General features: G+C 43.7%; 1 protein-coding gene across 2 annotated transcripts in view; it reads left to right on the top strand.

The window, feature by feature from the left end:
* The window catches only part of LOC117955461 (transmembrane gamma-carboxyglutamic acid protein 3), an 18154-nt gene extending 14722 nt beyond the window's left edge, over positions 1 to 3432 (top strand). For both annotated transcript variants that reach the window (XM_034889993.1, XM_034889992.1), the window contains one exon: positions 2861 to 3432. In XM_034889993.1, coding sequence (XP_034745884.1) covers positions 2861 to 3397 — 537 coding nt within the window. In that variant the 3' untranslated portion in view covers positions 3398 to 3432. The remainder of the gene's footprint in view (positions 1 to 2860) is intronic.
* Positions 3433 to 16133: the final 12701 nt, after the last annotated feature.

The following is a 16133-nucleotide window of genomic DNA, read 5'->3' as shown; positions in this document are numbered from 1 at the left end:
AGTGTGGTAAAGCCACATATTTTGTTTTTCTATTTCTGCAATGTGCACATGTTTTTTTTAATGAATGTTTACACAAGGCTTGGTCAGTGCTCATTATACTACTGTAATTTAAGTAGTTAAATAAAAGATGTAAGTCAAATAAATTCATCCATCACCTAATTTCCTCATCCCATACAGGCCTGGCCTCCAGGAAGGCCTCCACTACAGGCACCTAGAAAGTGTTGTGTCAGCAGCTTCTTTAGGGTGCTGTTGGAAGGGAACCCCTATTCGAGCACATGAAGATGGTCATGGTGGGCATAACACAAGTTTTCTCCATGAGTTTATCTTGCTGCAAGGGTGGATTCTTCAGCATGAAGACAATAAAGGTGGACTGGAGTTCTTGCCTGTCTAACTGGATGCTTAGCATCCTCCTGCACATCTTCATTCATGGTCTCCATGCAGAGAAAGCAGTCAACAAGTAGTGAAGTAGTGGCTGCAGGTCCAGAAGACTACAGTATCAAGCCATATAGTGTCCCAAAGTTAATTTGTTTGTTAACATATGTTAAGTTTTTAAAAGTCTTGTATAATTGGGCGGCTGTGGCTCAGTGGTAGAGTGGTTGCCTGCCAATCGGAAGGTTGGTGGTTTGATCCCCACCCCTGCAGTCATTGTCGAAGTGTCCTTGGGCAAGACACTGAACCCCGAGTTGCCCCCGGTGCTGCGCATCGGAGTGTGAAGTGTGTGAATGTTTATCTGATGAGCAGGTGGCACGTTGTACGGCAGCCTCAGCCACAGTGTATGAATGTGTGTGAATGGTGAATGTTTCCTGTAGATGTAAAAGCGCTTTGAGCAGTTGTTAAGACTGGAAAAGCACTATATAAATACAGCACATTTACATTTACATATAATGTATGTAATGTAAAATGGCTGTGTTACAGACTCATCATTGTGACTGTAGGAGTGTGTTAAATTTTAACAAACTTGTTTAGGTTTATGATGTGACTGAATTGCATCTTGTTTTGAATCATTTTGAATAAAAAGGTTGATGAATTATCATCTAATCGTGTATAATGTTTTTTTGACCTTTAAGGTCACTTTTAAATATTCTGATATTGTAGAAAAACAAAGATTTAAAATTCAGGATAATCCACATTTATTTGGGGACTGCTTACATTGTATAGATGCTTCCGTGAAGATTGTGAAAATAACTAGGATAGACCCCCGCCAACACCACAAAACCAGCAGTATTTTAGAAAAGGTGGCTATTTAGGCAGACATTTTGATTACTACAAATACCCCAATGGTTGAAATAGATAAACAGTTTTTAGGATATTGAGACAGATTTAATTTGCATTCATACTTTTTTACTTTAAATTATTAATAGGCTACAGAACAAGCATATAGCATGTATAAGGACATAGAGTTTTTTCTGCTGTGACACAGAGGCCACTAAAAACATTTTAAATATGTACATTATAGTATACTTGCTTGTCATTCTTCCACTCACATCTACCACTGCATCAATCCCTTCTATTTTTAACTTGTTTATGAATGCCATCACAATTATTTAAATTTTTTAAGAAATTTTGGACAGGAACAGGAAGTTGGACCAGCAGAACCAGATATTTTGGGTACCCCCTATGTAACTTTTGTTAGAAAGTGTTAGTTTGTTGGGTCAAGTTTGATCCATTTTCAACAGAAAAATGTACATCCAAAATTAACAAAAATTAACATGGATTAATGCTCTTCTTAAGTAAGATCAAGGATCAGTCCACTACTTTTATAACATTGTGGGTGTTTTATTCAATTTTATAGCATATTTCTGCTTTTCAAACTCACAAATGAGGTTTACTGTCCATGACATTTTTTATCTCTTTACTATTGCACATTATTATTTGATACATTGTTAGTGTAAAATATTAGTCATAACCAAGTTAAGTCTTGCAACAAATGTTAATCTTACTGTTTTATAGGGAATCTATCTGCATTAAGTACTATTACTTTTATTACTTTAAGTTAATTTTCCTGATGATACTTACATACTTTTATTGAAGTAACATTTTCAATGCAGGATTTCAACTTGTAACTGAGTATTTTTACAGTGTGGTATTAGAGATCTGAACAGCTGCCCAGGATGTTTGAATGACAAAAGACGGCACTGAAATTGACAAAGTAAACGCATGTGATTGTAGCCGCTGAATTTTTTTAGAGAGAATACCTGGCTCCTTTCAGATATGTACTTGTTTATGTTAATCTGATTAGTAAAATAGAATGTTGATCTCTGGTCTGAATAAATGTGATAGAGAAATTTGCATCTTCTAAAACTACTGTAATAAATGTATTATCTCAATTGTCATCTGTTACTTACAAAAACCAGATTAATAAAGAAAAAGCCCGTTTTAAGTTTTAGGATATACTTGTCATATTAGATAGTACTTTTGGATTTGAGTAAAAAACTTCAGATTGACTGTGCCACGTTCTGCAGTTTTAGTAAATTAATTTCTTAACATTTAAAGAGAGAAGGAATTGTGAAACGTTTCTTACTATGAAGCTACAGCCATTGCTCAGGGTTGTCTTTTAGCTTTATTGTAATTGCAGTGTATAATAACGCACTGTGCAAATATTAGGTTCAGATTTTAAGTAATTCAATGCATGTAAGTGCATCCCAATGCCAATGTGTGATGTAGATTTGACATATACTGCTTTATTAAACACCCCTCTGGTTATTATATAGTCGTATACATGCAGGGGATCAGCAATTACATTTCTGTACTACCTTAATTTTAGTGTCACTTTCAGTTTTAGCATAACTTTGATTAAAACATACAGCTTAAAATTAAACCTACGTGTAACAATGTATAATATTTTCTTTGTGCTTTCCAGATGGAGTTTTGGAAAACTCGCAGCATTTACACAGTGAGCAGCAACAGCGAGGGGCGCTCTGAGCGTGCCGACACTGTCTACATGGTGGTTCCTCTGCTGGGCGTCGCCCTGCTAATAATCATCAGCCTCTTCCTCCTTTGGAGGTGCCAGCTTCAGAAGGCTACTCGTCGTCGCCCTGCCTACACCCAGAACCGCTACTTGGCCAACAACCGCTGCCTGCCACGCATTCTGGTTCACCGGGAAGTGCATTCTGAAAGCTTGCAGCAGGACTCCAGCTCACGGCCCACTGCGGCAGTGAGTGGTGCTGAGAGAAGAGGAGTTTCCCAGTCGGACTCCCATGGCCTCCACCAGCAGAACACTTGTGCCCTCTATGTCCAGGACTCGTCCCAGTCGGTGGCCTCGCGGCTGTCCGGTGCTACACCGCCTCCATCTTATGAAGAGGTGACAGGACACCTGGAAAGCAGTGGTGATGAGACTTCAGCCCCTTCATACAGCGACCCTCCACCCAAATATGAGGAGATCATAGAGAAGACATAAGATAGAGGGAATAATAATTCTGTCATGGCTGCTGCTCCCCTTCTGTCTGAATGAGTTCAAGGCTGGCAAAAGAGAAGTTACTGCCTCAGTTGGTGCTGCTGGTTGCTGGAACTCATGTTGTATCTCATTCTCATTTTTCTGCACTGAGCAATACTTTTGATTCACCCATGGGTATAACCTAAAGCCAGTCCGCCCCATAAATATATGTGCTACCCAGGATTACGCAAACATTCTGTAATAAATAGAAATAAATATACATACATACGTTTTCACTTCACTATGTCATAACAACCCCACTTTGTAACAATTGCTGCACTTTGCCTAAACTCAACGTAGTAAATATCCCCGTATTTTGTAATAAAATTACTTATTGACGTTTTTATTACAAAATGTGGGAGTTGTACTTGTGGGAGATGACATCTTGAAGTAGCGTAGGATCATGAGACCTATGAAAACCTGACATCAGACAAAATCTGACACGACTCAAGCAGAAATAATGTTTTAAGACAAGTTAATTCATTAGTTATGTTTAGTTATGCTTATTCATGTTATGTCATTTCATTCAAACAAAACAGCCAAAAAGTAACGTTCTGTAACGTAGCATTAACTTGATAAATTGCCATTATATGAGTCAACTACCCATACAGTTACTGTAGCCAACATTATGTGGCAAATTCAATACTACAAAAACTATAAGCATGTTGAGCGTTTAACATTTTAACATTCACATTTTTTAGTCCTGATTCAAAGATTTGAGTGTTACTCAATCTTACTTATTCTTACTTATCTTGTTACTCAGTGCTACTTTTAGGATGGACATTGAGTCTGTTCCAGAGATGTGCAACATAGTGACCAAAGGTCGCTTCACTAAGTTTAGCCCTGTCACTGGGCTCCACTAGCAGCCCATTCCTACTTGACCTGAGAGGCCTGGCATGAGTCTACTCCTTAACCATGTCTGTTGTGTTTTTTGGTCCCACTCCATTAAATGATTTATAAGCATTGCCTCATATTCTGTGATCAATTTATTTTCCAATTATTCCATCGATAAATAGAGCAATCGCACGAAGGGATAGGTAAATAGATTTGGTCTTATTTTGCAAACTGAACGGCGGGCTTTGTGCCTGTTGCAGCCACAGCAGGTGCAAAATAAGGTACATGGAGAGGATTTGGCTCGCAAGATGCAAGTGGCCCTTGTAGCAGGTTCCTGTACACAACATAGGGTGGTGTTGTGGGGAAAAGGAGCTGGGCTCTACACTGGCCCAACAGTCAATGTGTCTGTAAGGTTTTCTTGCCAAAAGAATGCCGCTGTTTCTTATCTCTGTGTGCATTTGATATGACTCTTTAAACTGTACATACATAGTCAATAGTGTATTGGGACTCCAAGCCAATATTGTTTGGTTGTTCTAGTCTCTTTAGTGTTAGGATTTGCTGCTTTACGCTGTTTTATATCTTTGTAAATTGAATACCATTGGGTTTTGAACGGTTGGCTTCATATAATAATTCATAATGGTTGCAGGGCAAACATAAATACATCATTTTGCTACATTGACCTGACGCATAAGATGGTTTGTTACACAAAATCATCTTAGAAGCCTTTATAAGAAACTTTTTGGGCAGGCACTTTAAAAACTAAAATGGCTGGTAGGTGATTGGATAAACCATCTGTCTATTAAACGGTTGCAGAAGCCAGTTGGGAGAAACGCAAAAACATCTTTTACATCGAGAAAAGCCTTCAGTGCCGTTCTTTACTTTGCTTTCTATAACGAAATACTCTTCTGTTCTGATATAACTGACCTTTTTAGGAGCCACTATTGTTATTTTGACGAACAGTGGTGTTGTTGCACTCAGACACAATCATGAATGTTCGCAAACAGCACAATCAGTCACTGAGTCAGTATGCACTTTTGTTTGTAGTTGTGACATTTTACATGGTGCGGTGAGTGTAGTCTTTTCTTTTCATGCCACTTTCTAAGTCTACTCCACTACATCCTTTCCACTTTCTAAAATGTGAAAAAGATTATTTAATTTTAATATATTAAGTAAATTTCCCTGATGATACTTACATACTTTTACTCAAGTAACATTTTCAATGCAGGACTTTTACCGTAACCGAGTATTTTTACAGTGAGTATTTGTACTTTTATTTAAAGGTAACTAATGTTTTTTTTATCCTAGACCCAATGTTCCTATGTTTTTGTGTCTAAGTGACTGATGGGAACAACAATCTTTGACATTGTTCCAGTATTAAGCGAGATCGCTGCAGTTGACAGCGGCAAAACAAGCTATAATGTAAATTAATAGGACGATTGTGCAGCTTGTATTTACCTTCACAAAAGTGTTTGTATTGCCGCTGAAAGGCTCAGATTAATATTCTAAGTGTCTGACAACATTATTGAAAGAATCCCTTCAGAGGTAGACCCTTAAGGCAAAACTCTACAGGTTGGAAGCGGAATTGTCCCATTATGCCTCGTTGGAACTACAGATCTGCTACCCAATCTGGCAAACTTGCATAGTGTGGTTATAGCCAATAGAGAGCCACAAAGCCAATACAGAAGTGCAGTTAACTCTGTCCATATCCATAATGTTGTCAAACACTTAAAATAAACCCATATTTACGGCTCATGTTCAGATTTAACGGTTTATTTAAGAACTTTTTTCCATTGAATAAATAAGGACATAAAGCTTTTCAAATATTGAGGAGGAGGCGCGGAATTGCAGAATATAATTTTCCCATATAACTGTACAGTTTACAGAATAACAACCATTTGAGGCATCCATGCAGCCTTTACAGCATCAGAAGTATACGTAGGCTACTTCTGTCCTCAATCAACAAAGAAAATACTACATGGTTTGCAAAGTTGTTACATGTGATGAAAAGTAGGCCTATGCATGATTCCTTCCAAAAACATTAAAAGGAGTAAGGTTTGGTAATTATTTTTACTAGTAAAATGTACTATGCTTTTGGTGCAGCTTTACAATAGGATTTCTGTAAAATGTAAAGTGTGTGACTGAAAAACACATTGTATTATTAACAAGATAAGTTGTGTTTGTGCTGTATGTAGGCCGTGACAAGGAGTATCTCCTCTGTTTATATTTTATTTGTATATTGGTGGAGTTTTACCTCACCACGTCCGATGAGGTGCACTTATTTTTGTATTCTATTATATTGTACGCTAAGTTATTCACTGCCTTTCCTACAGCCTGAAACTCTTTCACATGGGCCTTTGTTTAACCACATTCCAAAAAAAAAATCCACTGTTTAGAAATAATTAATGATTGATTTAATTCTGTATGTGTCATGTCAAAAATATTTTTCTTTCCACCGAAACGGATGTATTCTATATTTAAATACAATATATCACTCTGTTATAATACTTTCAACACTGCCTTTTTTAAACTTAAAATTAATATCAAACTTGCATGTTTGTAGATATTCTTTTCAGCCATAGCTGTGTGAAAGAAATGTTGTACGTCATCCACCTTTACAAACTGCAGACTTTGTGCACTGCTTCACCACATCTAGTACAGATTTCAGTACAAGCAGCAAAGTCCAACTGTTCATATCCCCCATAAGCTTAAGAGGAACTTAATTGGAAATCTGCTAATGCAACATATTTGCAGCATGATGCTTCTGCAGCGTCTATAACTAAACAACTTCTGATACTGCTTAATATTTAGCTAATTTTAAATGCACCACAAGATCCACCAGTTTTAAGTAACAGACCACAGCAGTGACCAGTGCTAGTTTGAGTCTTGCTAGTTTGAGTGACAGGCAGCAACGTTTCTGTTGCCTTTAACGTCTGTTTGGGAGCATCAGAGAGCAGTGCAGGCATTTTGGGCACCGTAATGACCAAAATCTGCGTTGCTATTCTGTCCGGTAGATACCGGGCAGCGGTGCCATATTAGCACCAGATTTAAACATGCGCCGTTAACGTAAAAAGAAAATTGTGTTGCCTGTGACTATGTTTTCACGGCAAACTTGTGTGTGGAAAGCGGTTGCACAACAGCTGAAATGTTATGTTTGCGCACAAACTTGTTTAAACTTTACGGAGTCAACCAAATAAAATTTTGACTTCTTTTGAAATAAGATTTTCCACTTTTGTAGTTTTTTTCTTTTTTTATTAAAACAGAAATATTGAACGGGTGGTATGCAAAATGGGCAACCAGAGGCAACAAAATGGTTACCAATTGACTCAGTCTTCTTAAAAGTTTGCAGGTATGGTACATGTTGGGGAGCATGGTGTTTTAGGATGTGCCAAACACAAAATGTTTCTTAAATAGTTTGTTAAAAGCAACAAGAGAAGAGGTTGACCTGCAAGGTATGGCATTCTTGTTGAGAATGATGAAAAAGAAAGGGATTGCATTCTTCTTAACGCCAACAGCCAGGAGGTAGGCTGTGCGCTAGTAGTGATGGCATCGAGTTGCTCTTAAATGTTTATTTTAGTCTGCAAAGACAAATGAGGGTAAAACTCTAGTTAATGGCCAAGTAGTAGAATATGCAGAAAGAGACAATACACTACTGGTATTGAATATGAATATTGAATCAAAATGTTATCCTAATTTTAAGGTCATACCACAAATTAGAAAAAAATACAAACCTTCTTGAAGATCACAAGATGTTTCCCTGCTTGGGATGCAGAAACCTTTCTTAGTCTTACCTTACAAAACCCCCCCAAAAATAACAGCAGTTCTAGTGTATATCACAAATTCCCCAACTTAAACATCCACAGGGCTGGGTCAAACCTCAAACGTTTTGTTCAAAGTACGTTTGACTACATACAGAATGTTTTTGAAATTCTTTTCAGTGATCTAGCTTCTTAGTAGTATGCTGATATGTAAATGTTTACACGTAATGTTCATATATTTAGTGCAATACAACACAAAAGGTAGTTTTTTATAAACGTGACTGACGTCTCTGGACATTAGAACAAGATCCTGTTCAACCGGGAGTGGGGTGGTGTTGGTTAATGTCAGTTATTTGACATTCAATCAAAGGTAATGGTGCTAGGTAATGGGTGGAAAGTCAGACAGTATGTTGCTGGACTATTGGGGGTCGAGGATCGTGTTGCAGCGATCCACAAACGTCAGTTTCATTTTCTTCTTAATTGTGTCCTTATTAGCAGAATGTTTGAGATTGCTTTGTTGCACTCATCTTCAGTCAGGGCAGTCTCTGGAACGAACTAGGATTCTCGTCTGACAGTTGGTCCTCCAGGCGTGTCTTACGTACTTTTTGAGCTGCAAACCACATGAATGTGCTGTGATGAAACACATCACTGCTGGTTTTAAAAGTCCAATTTGTAATATATTTACTGTAATAAATTCCAAAATGACCCCCATGCGTCATCAGATATTTAGGAAACTTAGTTGAAATACGATCTTTTCTGACAACAATGCTAATCTAATGCCAGTATTTTATTTTTTTGAAATTTCCGTTCCGTGACGGAATTTCTGTGTTTTGGCCTGTGTGTTATATTGTTATATAAAATGTAAATGTGCTGTGTTTATATAGCGCTTTTCTAGTCTTAACAACCACTCAAAATGCTTTTTACATTATACAGGAAACATTTACCATTCACACACATTCATACACTGTGGCCAAGGCTGCCGTACAAGGTGCCACCTGCTCATCAGATAAACACTCACACACATTCACACTCCAACGCACAGCATCGGGGGCAACTCAGGGTCTAGTGTCTTGCCCAAGGACACTTTGACATGGGACTGCAGGGTCAAGGATTGAACCCACAACCTTCCGATTGGCAGGCAACCACTCTACCACTGGGCCACAGCTGCCCGATCGTCAACAGCCAGCCAAGAGCGGAGTTGGGGTTTATCTGTATATTTTTGCCACAAGATCAAAACCAGCTTGATCCAAACATAAATGATTGTATTGTTTTTACATCTTTCATTTTTTTTGTAAAGGTAGCTGTGATGTGGTGCTTACTTAAACAAACATTTTTTTCGCCACTAGATTTGGGAAACAATTTGAAAATACGTTATCAAAAAAGGATAGGTTGATAAATTAACAAAAGCAGAATGTAAGGAAGCATTTTAAATGTATCCCACTCTTCTATAAAGATGTTAAGTGTTAGTGTTGGACCCGGACACAGAACGACCACAAGAGGGAGTTATGTACAAAGAAACGGGTTTAATTCTGAGGGACAAGAATAACCAAACACAAAAGCAAACAAACAAACAATCCAGACACGGGAGGTAATGTGGGAGGTGAAGGAGGTCCAAAACAGAGCATCGGATGAAGCAACGCAGAAGACGGGAAGGGACACAAACGCTGTGGCAGCAACACAAGGTAAGTACAAGGCAAGGTATAGGAAAACAACAAGCTTAGTACAGGACCAGTTACCACGGGAATATTGGTAACAAACTGGCGCCGAAGAGGTGGTCGGCCCAGGTTTAAATATGGATGAGGTGATAATGATGATGGTGCTCAGCTGTGTAGCAAGATAGAGGGGGGGATGAATGGCCACGCCTCCAACTGGAGCCTCGAAAGAGCGCCCTCTGGCGGCCGACAAAACAAAGACAGACAAACAGGGAAAAAACAACACAGAAAACGCTAGACCCACAACAGAGCCCCCCCCCCCCTCAAGGGACGCCTCCTGGCGGCCCATGTTTCCCAGGATGGGTCCGGTGAAAGTCCGTCACCAATTGAGGGTCCAGAATGAACCTTCTGGGGATTCAAGATCTCTCCTCTGGGCCGTAGCCCTCCCAGTCGACCAGGTATTGAAGACCCCGCCCACCCGCCGGACGTCCAGCAGGCGGCGGACAGTGTAAGCAGGACGGTCGTTGATTAACCTGACCGGCGGAGGAGGGTCAGCTGGGGGACAAAGGGAACTGGGGGTCACCGGCTTCACCTGGTATACATGGAATGTAGGGTGAATCCTCATAGTCACAGGCAGCTTCAGTCTCACGGCAGTGGGGCTAACGATGGCCTCGATGGCAAATGGACCCAGGAACCGAGGAGAGAGTTTCCGCGACTCAGTCCGAAGAGGCACGTTCTGGGATGACAACCAGACCTCCTGGCCAGGTTGGTACTGGGGAGCCGGAGCCCTGTGCCTGTCTGCCACAGCCTTAGTCCACTCCGTAGTCCGCAGAAGGGCCTCACGCGCCTCTGTCCAAACCCAGCGGCAACGACGTATGTGCTCCTGTACCGAAGGAACCGCCAATTCCTTCTCCTGGGCCGGGAACAAAGGCAGCTGATAGCCCAGGGCCACCTCAAAGGGGGAGAGACCGATGGCCGAGGTAGTGAGTGAATTATGGGCGTACTCCACCCATGGCAGGTGATCGGGTCTTGAGCGGCCACACAGTGGAGCGAGGCTTCCAAGTCCTGGTTAGCCCTCTCTGTCTGACCGTTGGACTGCGGGTGGAACCCAGAGTAAAGGCTGATGGTGGCACCTAGGGAGGAGCAGAACTTTTTCCACACACGTGAAATAAACTGTGGGCCTCGATCAGAAACAATGTCAACAGGTATTCCATGGGGACGGAATACATGTTGGACTAAGAGGCCAGCCGTTTCACTGGCCGTGGGTAATTTAGGTAATGCCACATAGTGAACAGATTTAGAGAATCTATCCACAATAGTAAGAATTGTGTCATTACCTTCAGACAGAGGCAGGCTTGTGACAAAGTCCAACGGCACGTGGGAACACGGGCGTCTGGGGACCAGGAGTGGCTGCAGCAGTCCAGCAGGCTGACGGTGGGAGGCCTTAACCCGAGCGCAGACCGAACAAGCTGCAACTTAGGCTCGGACATCAGCCTCCGCTGACGGCCACCAGAAGCGGCGCCTCAACAGGGATAGAGTGCGACATATTCCAGGGTGGCAGGCAAAGCGCGAGGTGTGAACCAACAAGTACTTGAGCCTGCACAGGTTGTGGGACGAAGAGTCTGTTAGGAGGGCCATCTCCAGGACCAGCATCCGTGGCAAGAGCAGCCTTGACCAGCGACTCGATCTTCCAACTGACTGCAGCCACCCCACAGGAGGGGGGGAGCACCGACTCAGGCTCCGACAAATGCTCGGTGTAGTCAAACTGCCGTGACAGCGCATCCGGCTTAACGTTCCTAGGGCCTGGACGGTAGGTGAGAGAAAAGTTAAACCTGCCAAAAAACAGGGCCCACCTGGCTTGACGGGAGTTCAGTCTTTTAGTGGACTGAATGTAGGCCAGATTTTTGTGGTCAGTCCAGACCACGAACGGCTGCTCAGCTCCCTCTGGCCAGTAAATGTAAATGTAAATGTGCTGTATTTATATAGCGCTTTTCCAGTCTTAACAACTGCTCAAAGCGCTTTTACATCTACAGGGAACATTCACCATTCACACACATTCATACACTGTGGCCGGGGCTGCCGTACAAGGTGCCACCTGCTCATCAGATAAACATTCACACACATTCACACTCCGATGCGCAGCACCGGGGGCAACTAGGGGTTCAGTGCCTTGCCCAAGGACACTTCGACAATGACTGCAGGGGCGGGGATCGAACCACAAACCTTCCGATTGGCAGGCAACCACTCTGCCACTGAGCCACAGCCGCCCCAGTGACTCCATTCGTCCAATGCCAGCTTGCGGCTAGCAACTCCCGGTTACCCACATTGTAGTTCTGCGCAGCCGGGGACAGTTTTTTGGACATGAAGGCGCAGGGGTGAAGCTTCTGGTCCGAAGTCGGGCGTTGGGACAGCACCGCCCCTACTCCGGAGGAAGAAGCTTCCACCTCCACCACAAACTGGAGGGCAGAGTCTGGGTGCTTAAGCACAGGATGTGAGGTGAACATGTGTTTCAGTGTGGACATGGCTAGGTCCGCAGCTGGAAACCTGCGGAAAGGGACCTTGGGAGAAGTGAGCTTAGTGAGGGGGGCCACCACACGACTTAAATTTTGAATGAACCTCCGATAGAAATATGCAAACCCCAGAAACCGTTGTAATTGCTTACTCTCTAGGCGTAGGCCAGCAGGTGACTGCCTTGGTTTTCTCTGGGTCTGCCGCCACCTGTCCTCCCTCAACAATAAATCCCAGGAATGGGACCGCTACCTGGTGGAACGAGCACTTCTCTGCTTTAACATAAAGCTTGTTCTTCAATAGGCGTTGGAATACCTGTTGGACATGGGAGACATGCTCTGACAGAGAGGGAGAAAATATTAGAATATCATGAAGGCAGACAACAACAAACCGGTTTAAAAAGTCCCTCAACACGTCATTTACAAGTGCTTGAAAAAGCGCAGGGGCATTAGTAAGGCCAAACGGCATCACCATGTACTCGTAGTGGCCCAACGGAGTGTTGAATGCCGTTTTCCACTCATCACCAGCACGGATCCGGACGAGATGGTAAGCATTGCGTAGGTCTAGCTTAGTGAACAAAGAGGCGTGTTGAAGGGGTTCGAAGGTCGAGTTAATGAGTGGCAGGGCATATTTATTCTTTACAGTTATGTTATTAAGCCCAATAATAAAATAATCCTGAAGGTAATTGTCTCTCTGTGGTTCCCGGACAGGATAACCGTGACAGGCCCGGTCTGGTGGGTTATCCTGGCCAGGGTATGACCGTCAATGTTGGTGACGCGGAATGGGGTAGCAATCGGCTCAGTGGGTAACCCAACCTGAGTAACGAGGTTACTGTCTGTAAAATTGTCCTCTGCTCCAGAGTCACTGAGCGCCGAGAGAGGCAAGGAAAAAGTCTCAAACTGCAGGGTGGCTGGAACCTGCAGGCGGAGAGTAGTAGGTTTAGGGCTAGTGACTGGGTTTGTCAGTACCTGCTTCAACTGACGAGCCTTGTCTTTTGGCCGGGACGGACAATTAACCACATGGTGAGAGGGATCCCTGCAACACAGGCACTCAACTGCCTGTATACGGTGGCGTCGCTCCGCAGGAGACAGTCGGGCTCGACCAAGCTCCATAGCTTCCTCCGCTGGCTCATTGAATGCGTAGTCCGGCGATGAAGCAGGAAGCGACGGGGAAGACGGTCTCCGAAGCCTGTCCGGGGCTGTCGTCCGTCTGGTGGAGCGAGCCGGGCCGCCTCTCTCGCGTCTCCTCCCCCGCGTCTCCTCCCCCGCAATCTGTTGTCCAAAGAAACAAGTTTATCAAGGGAGTCGGGCTCATTCCGCACAGCTAGTTCATCCTTGATAACTTCAACTAATCCATTGTTAAAAAAAAAACGAAGTGCCTCCTCGTTCCACCCAGAATCAGCAGCCAGCGTCCAAAATCCAATGGAGTAATCCGCTACACTGTCTGCTCCCTGCCTGAGTTTGAGTAAGCGCTTCGATCCCACATAATGCAGGTGGTCAAAAACAGTTTTTAATCTTTCGGAAAAGTAACTAAAAGATATCTCAAAGGCGCTGAGACTGGAGCACATCGCTTCAGCCCAAGCAAACGCTCTGCCTCCGAGTTACCCCATGACAAAATGTACCTTTGCAGTGTCCGACGAAAAAGGCAGTGGTCGTTGCCAGAAAATTAATCCACATTGAAGTAGAAATCCCCGACACTTATCCAGTTCTCCGGCAAAAGGCTCCGGTGGGCAGATGGGAGGCTCGCGGTAAGGTGTAGAGTCAGCCACCACGGTGGGAGCGGGTGGAGCAGCAGCCATCTCTTTGGGAGCAGGTAGTGAGACAGACAGAGAGGGAGAGAGACAGACAGCTAGTTTGCTAACCTGCTCGGTTAGTTTGGAGACCTGAGTGAACAACTGCTGGTTGTTCTCCAGCAGAGTACGGATGAGTTGGTTGTGTTGCCCAAGCAAAACGCCCTGGGATTGGATAGCCCGCTGGGCGCCCTCCTCTCCTGTAGCCAGTGACTGTTCTGTGGTGTCCATGTTGGCCAGTTCGTTCTGTTAAGTTTTAGTTTTGGACCCGGACACAGAACGACCACAAGAGGGAGTGATTTACAAAGTAACAGGTTTAATTCTGAAAGGAACAGAATAACCAAACAGAAAACCAAACAAATCCAGACAAGGGAGGTGATGTGGGAGGTGAAGGAGATCCAAAACAGAGCATTGGGTGAAGCAACACAGAAGACGGGACAGGACACAAACGCTGTGGCAGCAACACAAGGTAAGTACAGGGCAAGGTATAGGAAAACAAGAAGCTTAGTACAAGACCATTTACCACAGGAATGTTGGTAACGAACTGGCGCCAAAGAGGTGGTCGGCCCAGGTTTAAATATGGATGAGGTGATAATGATGATGGTGCTCAGCTGTGTAGCAAGACATGGGGGGGATGAATGGCCACGCCTCGAACTGGATCCTCGAAAGAGCGCCCTCTGGCAGCCGACGAAACAAAGACAGACAAACACGGAAAAAACAACACAGAAAACACTAGAACCACAACAAAAGAGGCATACTCAACTAATGTTTAGGCTACAGATCAATTCACAGATACGTTGTGAATAGCAACAACAGCATCTACAGCATCAGCAGCCACCAAAGCAGTGCACTGGTTTCATGAACTATTATTTACTGCTCTTTCTTACATGAAATATCTTTAATTCATATTGTTTACTCTGGTATCCTCTCTACCTGTCCATGTGGTCATGGTCTCCTTTTTGCAAATTTCGGGCTCATCATTTTCAGCGGGGGGGACAGGCATATCTGCTGCTCAGAAGCTTAAAAAAAATATGAAGAAGTAATTTAACTGCATACACAGATGAAGTTTAAGTATTTTTATCAATATTTGCATAATTTTTGCAAAGTAAATGAATCACGATATACTGGCTGATACAAAGAGGCCAATATTTCAATTAAATGTGATATTTTGCTTAGGAATAGTTTGACAACGCTTCAACGATATTAGCCAAATAATTACGCTGCTAATACTAATCATTAGGCCTAGGCTGTATCTCTTACCAGTTGCCACTTGTGTCTTGAAAAATAAATTGGTAATGTAATGCGAGTAGAGGCTATGATGTAAAGAAGAATGCTGGGCCACAGACCCATCCACTGGTGTACACACCTCCCTTGGGATTCAGCTGAGATAGCACTTGGTATGGAACTGGCAGCCACACGTCCTGAATCTTATGTATCGCTTGAACTGTGACAGGTCAAGGATGGGACGCAGTCCTCCTGACTCCTTCTGGGGGACAAAGAAGCGAGAGTAAAACACCCTTGTTCGTCTCCCCTGGAGGGACGCGGGAAATGGCTACGCGCACAACGAGGAGGCCGTAACGTTCCGCGTGCGGCAGCGGCCTCATGTGTGCTTGTGTGGGGAATGACTGTCATATCAGCTCATTGTTCAGAGCAAACAAGTGCTGTTTGGTTGAGGGGAAAAACGGATGTTAAGATGGGAGGGAGTAGCCCTTAAACATGCCGATGTGTTTCCAACTTTCAGCCGAAGAGGGACAGGCGATCCCGCGTCCCGTCATTGCCACTGTTGTTTTTGCTTGCTGGGTGGCTCGGGAGGCGGACTTTTCATGGTTCTCCGACCTCGTGCAGCCTGCCGGCCGAGTAATGCCGACTTTTGCTGCGGGGGGAACCGGGCCCAAAAAAGCCCGTCAGGAGCTATGGGGCCGTACAGCCCTGGACAGCGCCACCGTGGGCGCCGTGATCAGGATTAGGATGGTGTTGTTTGTGCCGCCAGCCCCTGGAAAAGCCTACATCCGTGTTGCCTTGAGTCAGAGTTAACAGGGCGTAGCGAGAGACGGGAGCCTTGGTGGTGGAAGCTAATGGAGGCAAATGGAAGCCTGAGCAAAGGGGAAGGCCGCTCGGCGATGCCCCTGGCCATTCAGGAGACGGAGAGAGCTCCAGTGGGA

The sequence above is a fragment of the Etheostoma cragini genome, chromosome 13 (assembly GCF_013103735.1).
Source record: "Etheostoma cragini isolate CJK2018 chromosome 13, CSU_Ecrag_1.0, whole genome shotgun sequence".
Classification (NCBI taxonomy): domain Eukaryota; kingdom Metazoa; phylum Chordata; class Actinopteri; order Perciformes; family Percidae; genus Etheostoma; species Etheostoma cragini.
This window is presented reverse-complemented; position numbering and strand designations above follow the sequence as displayed.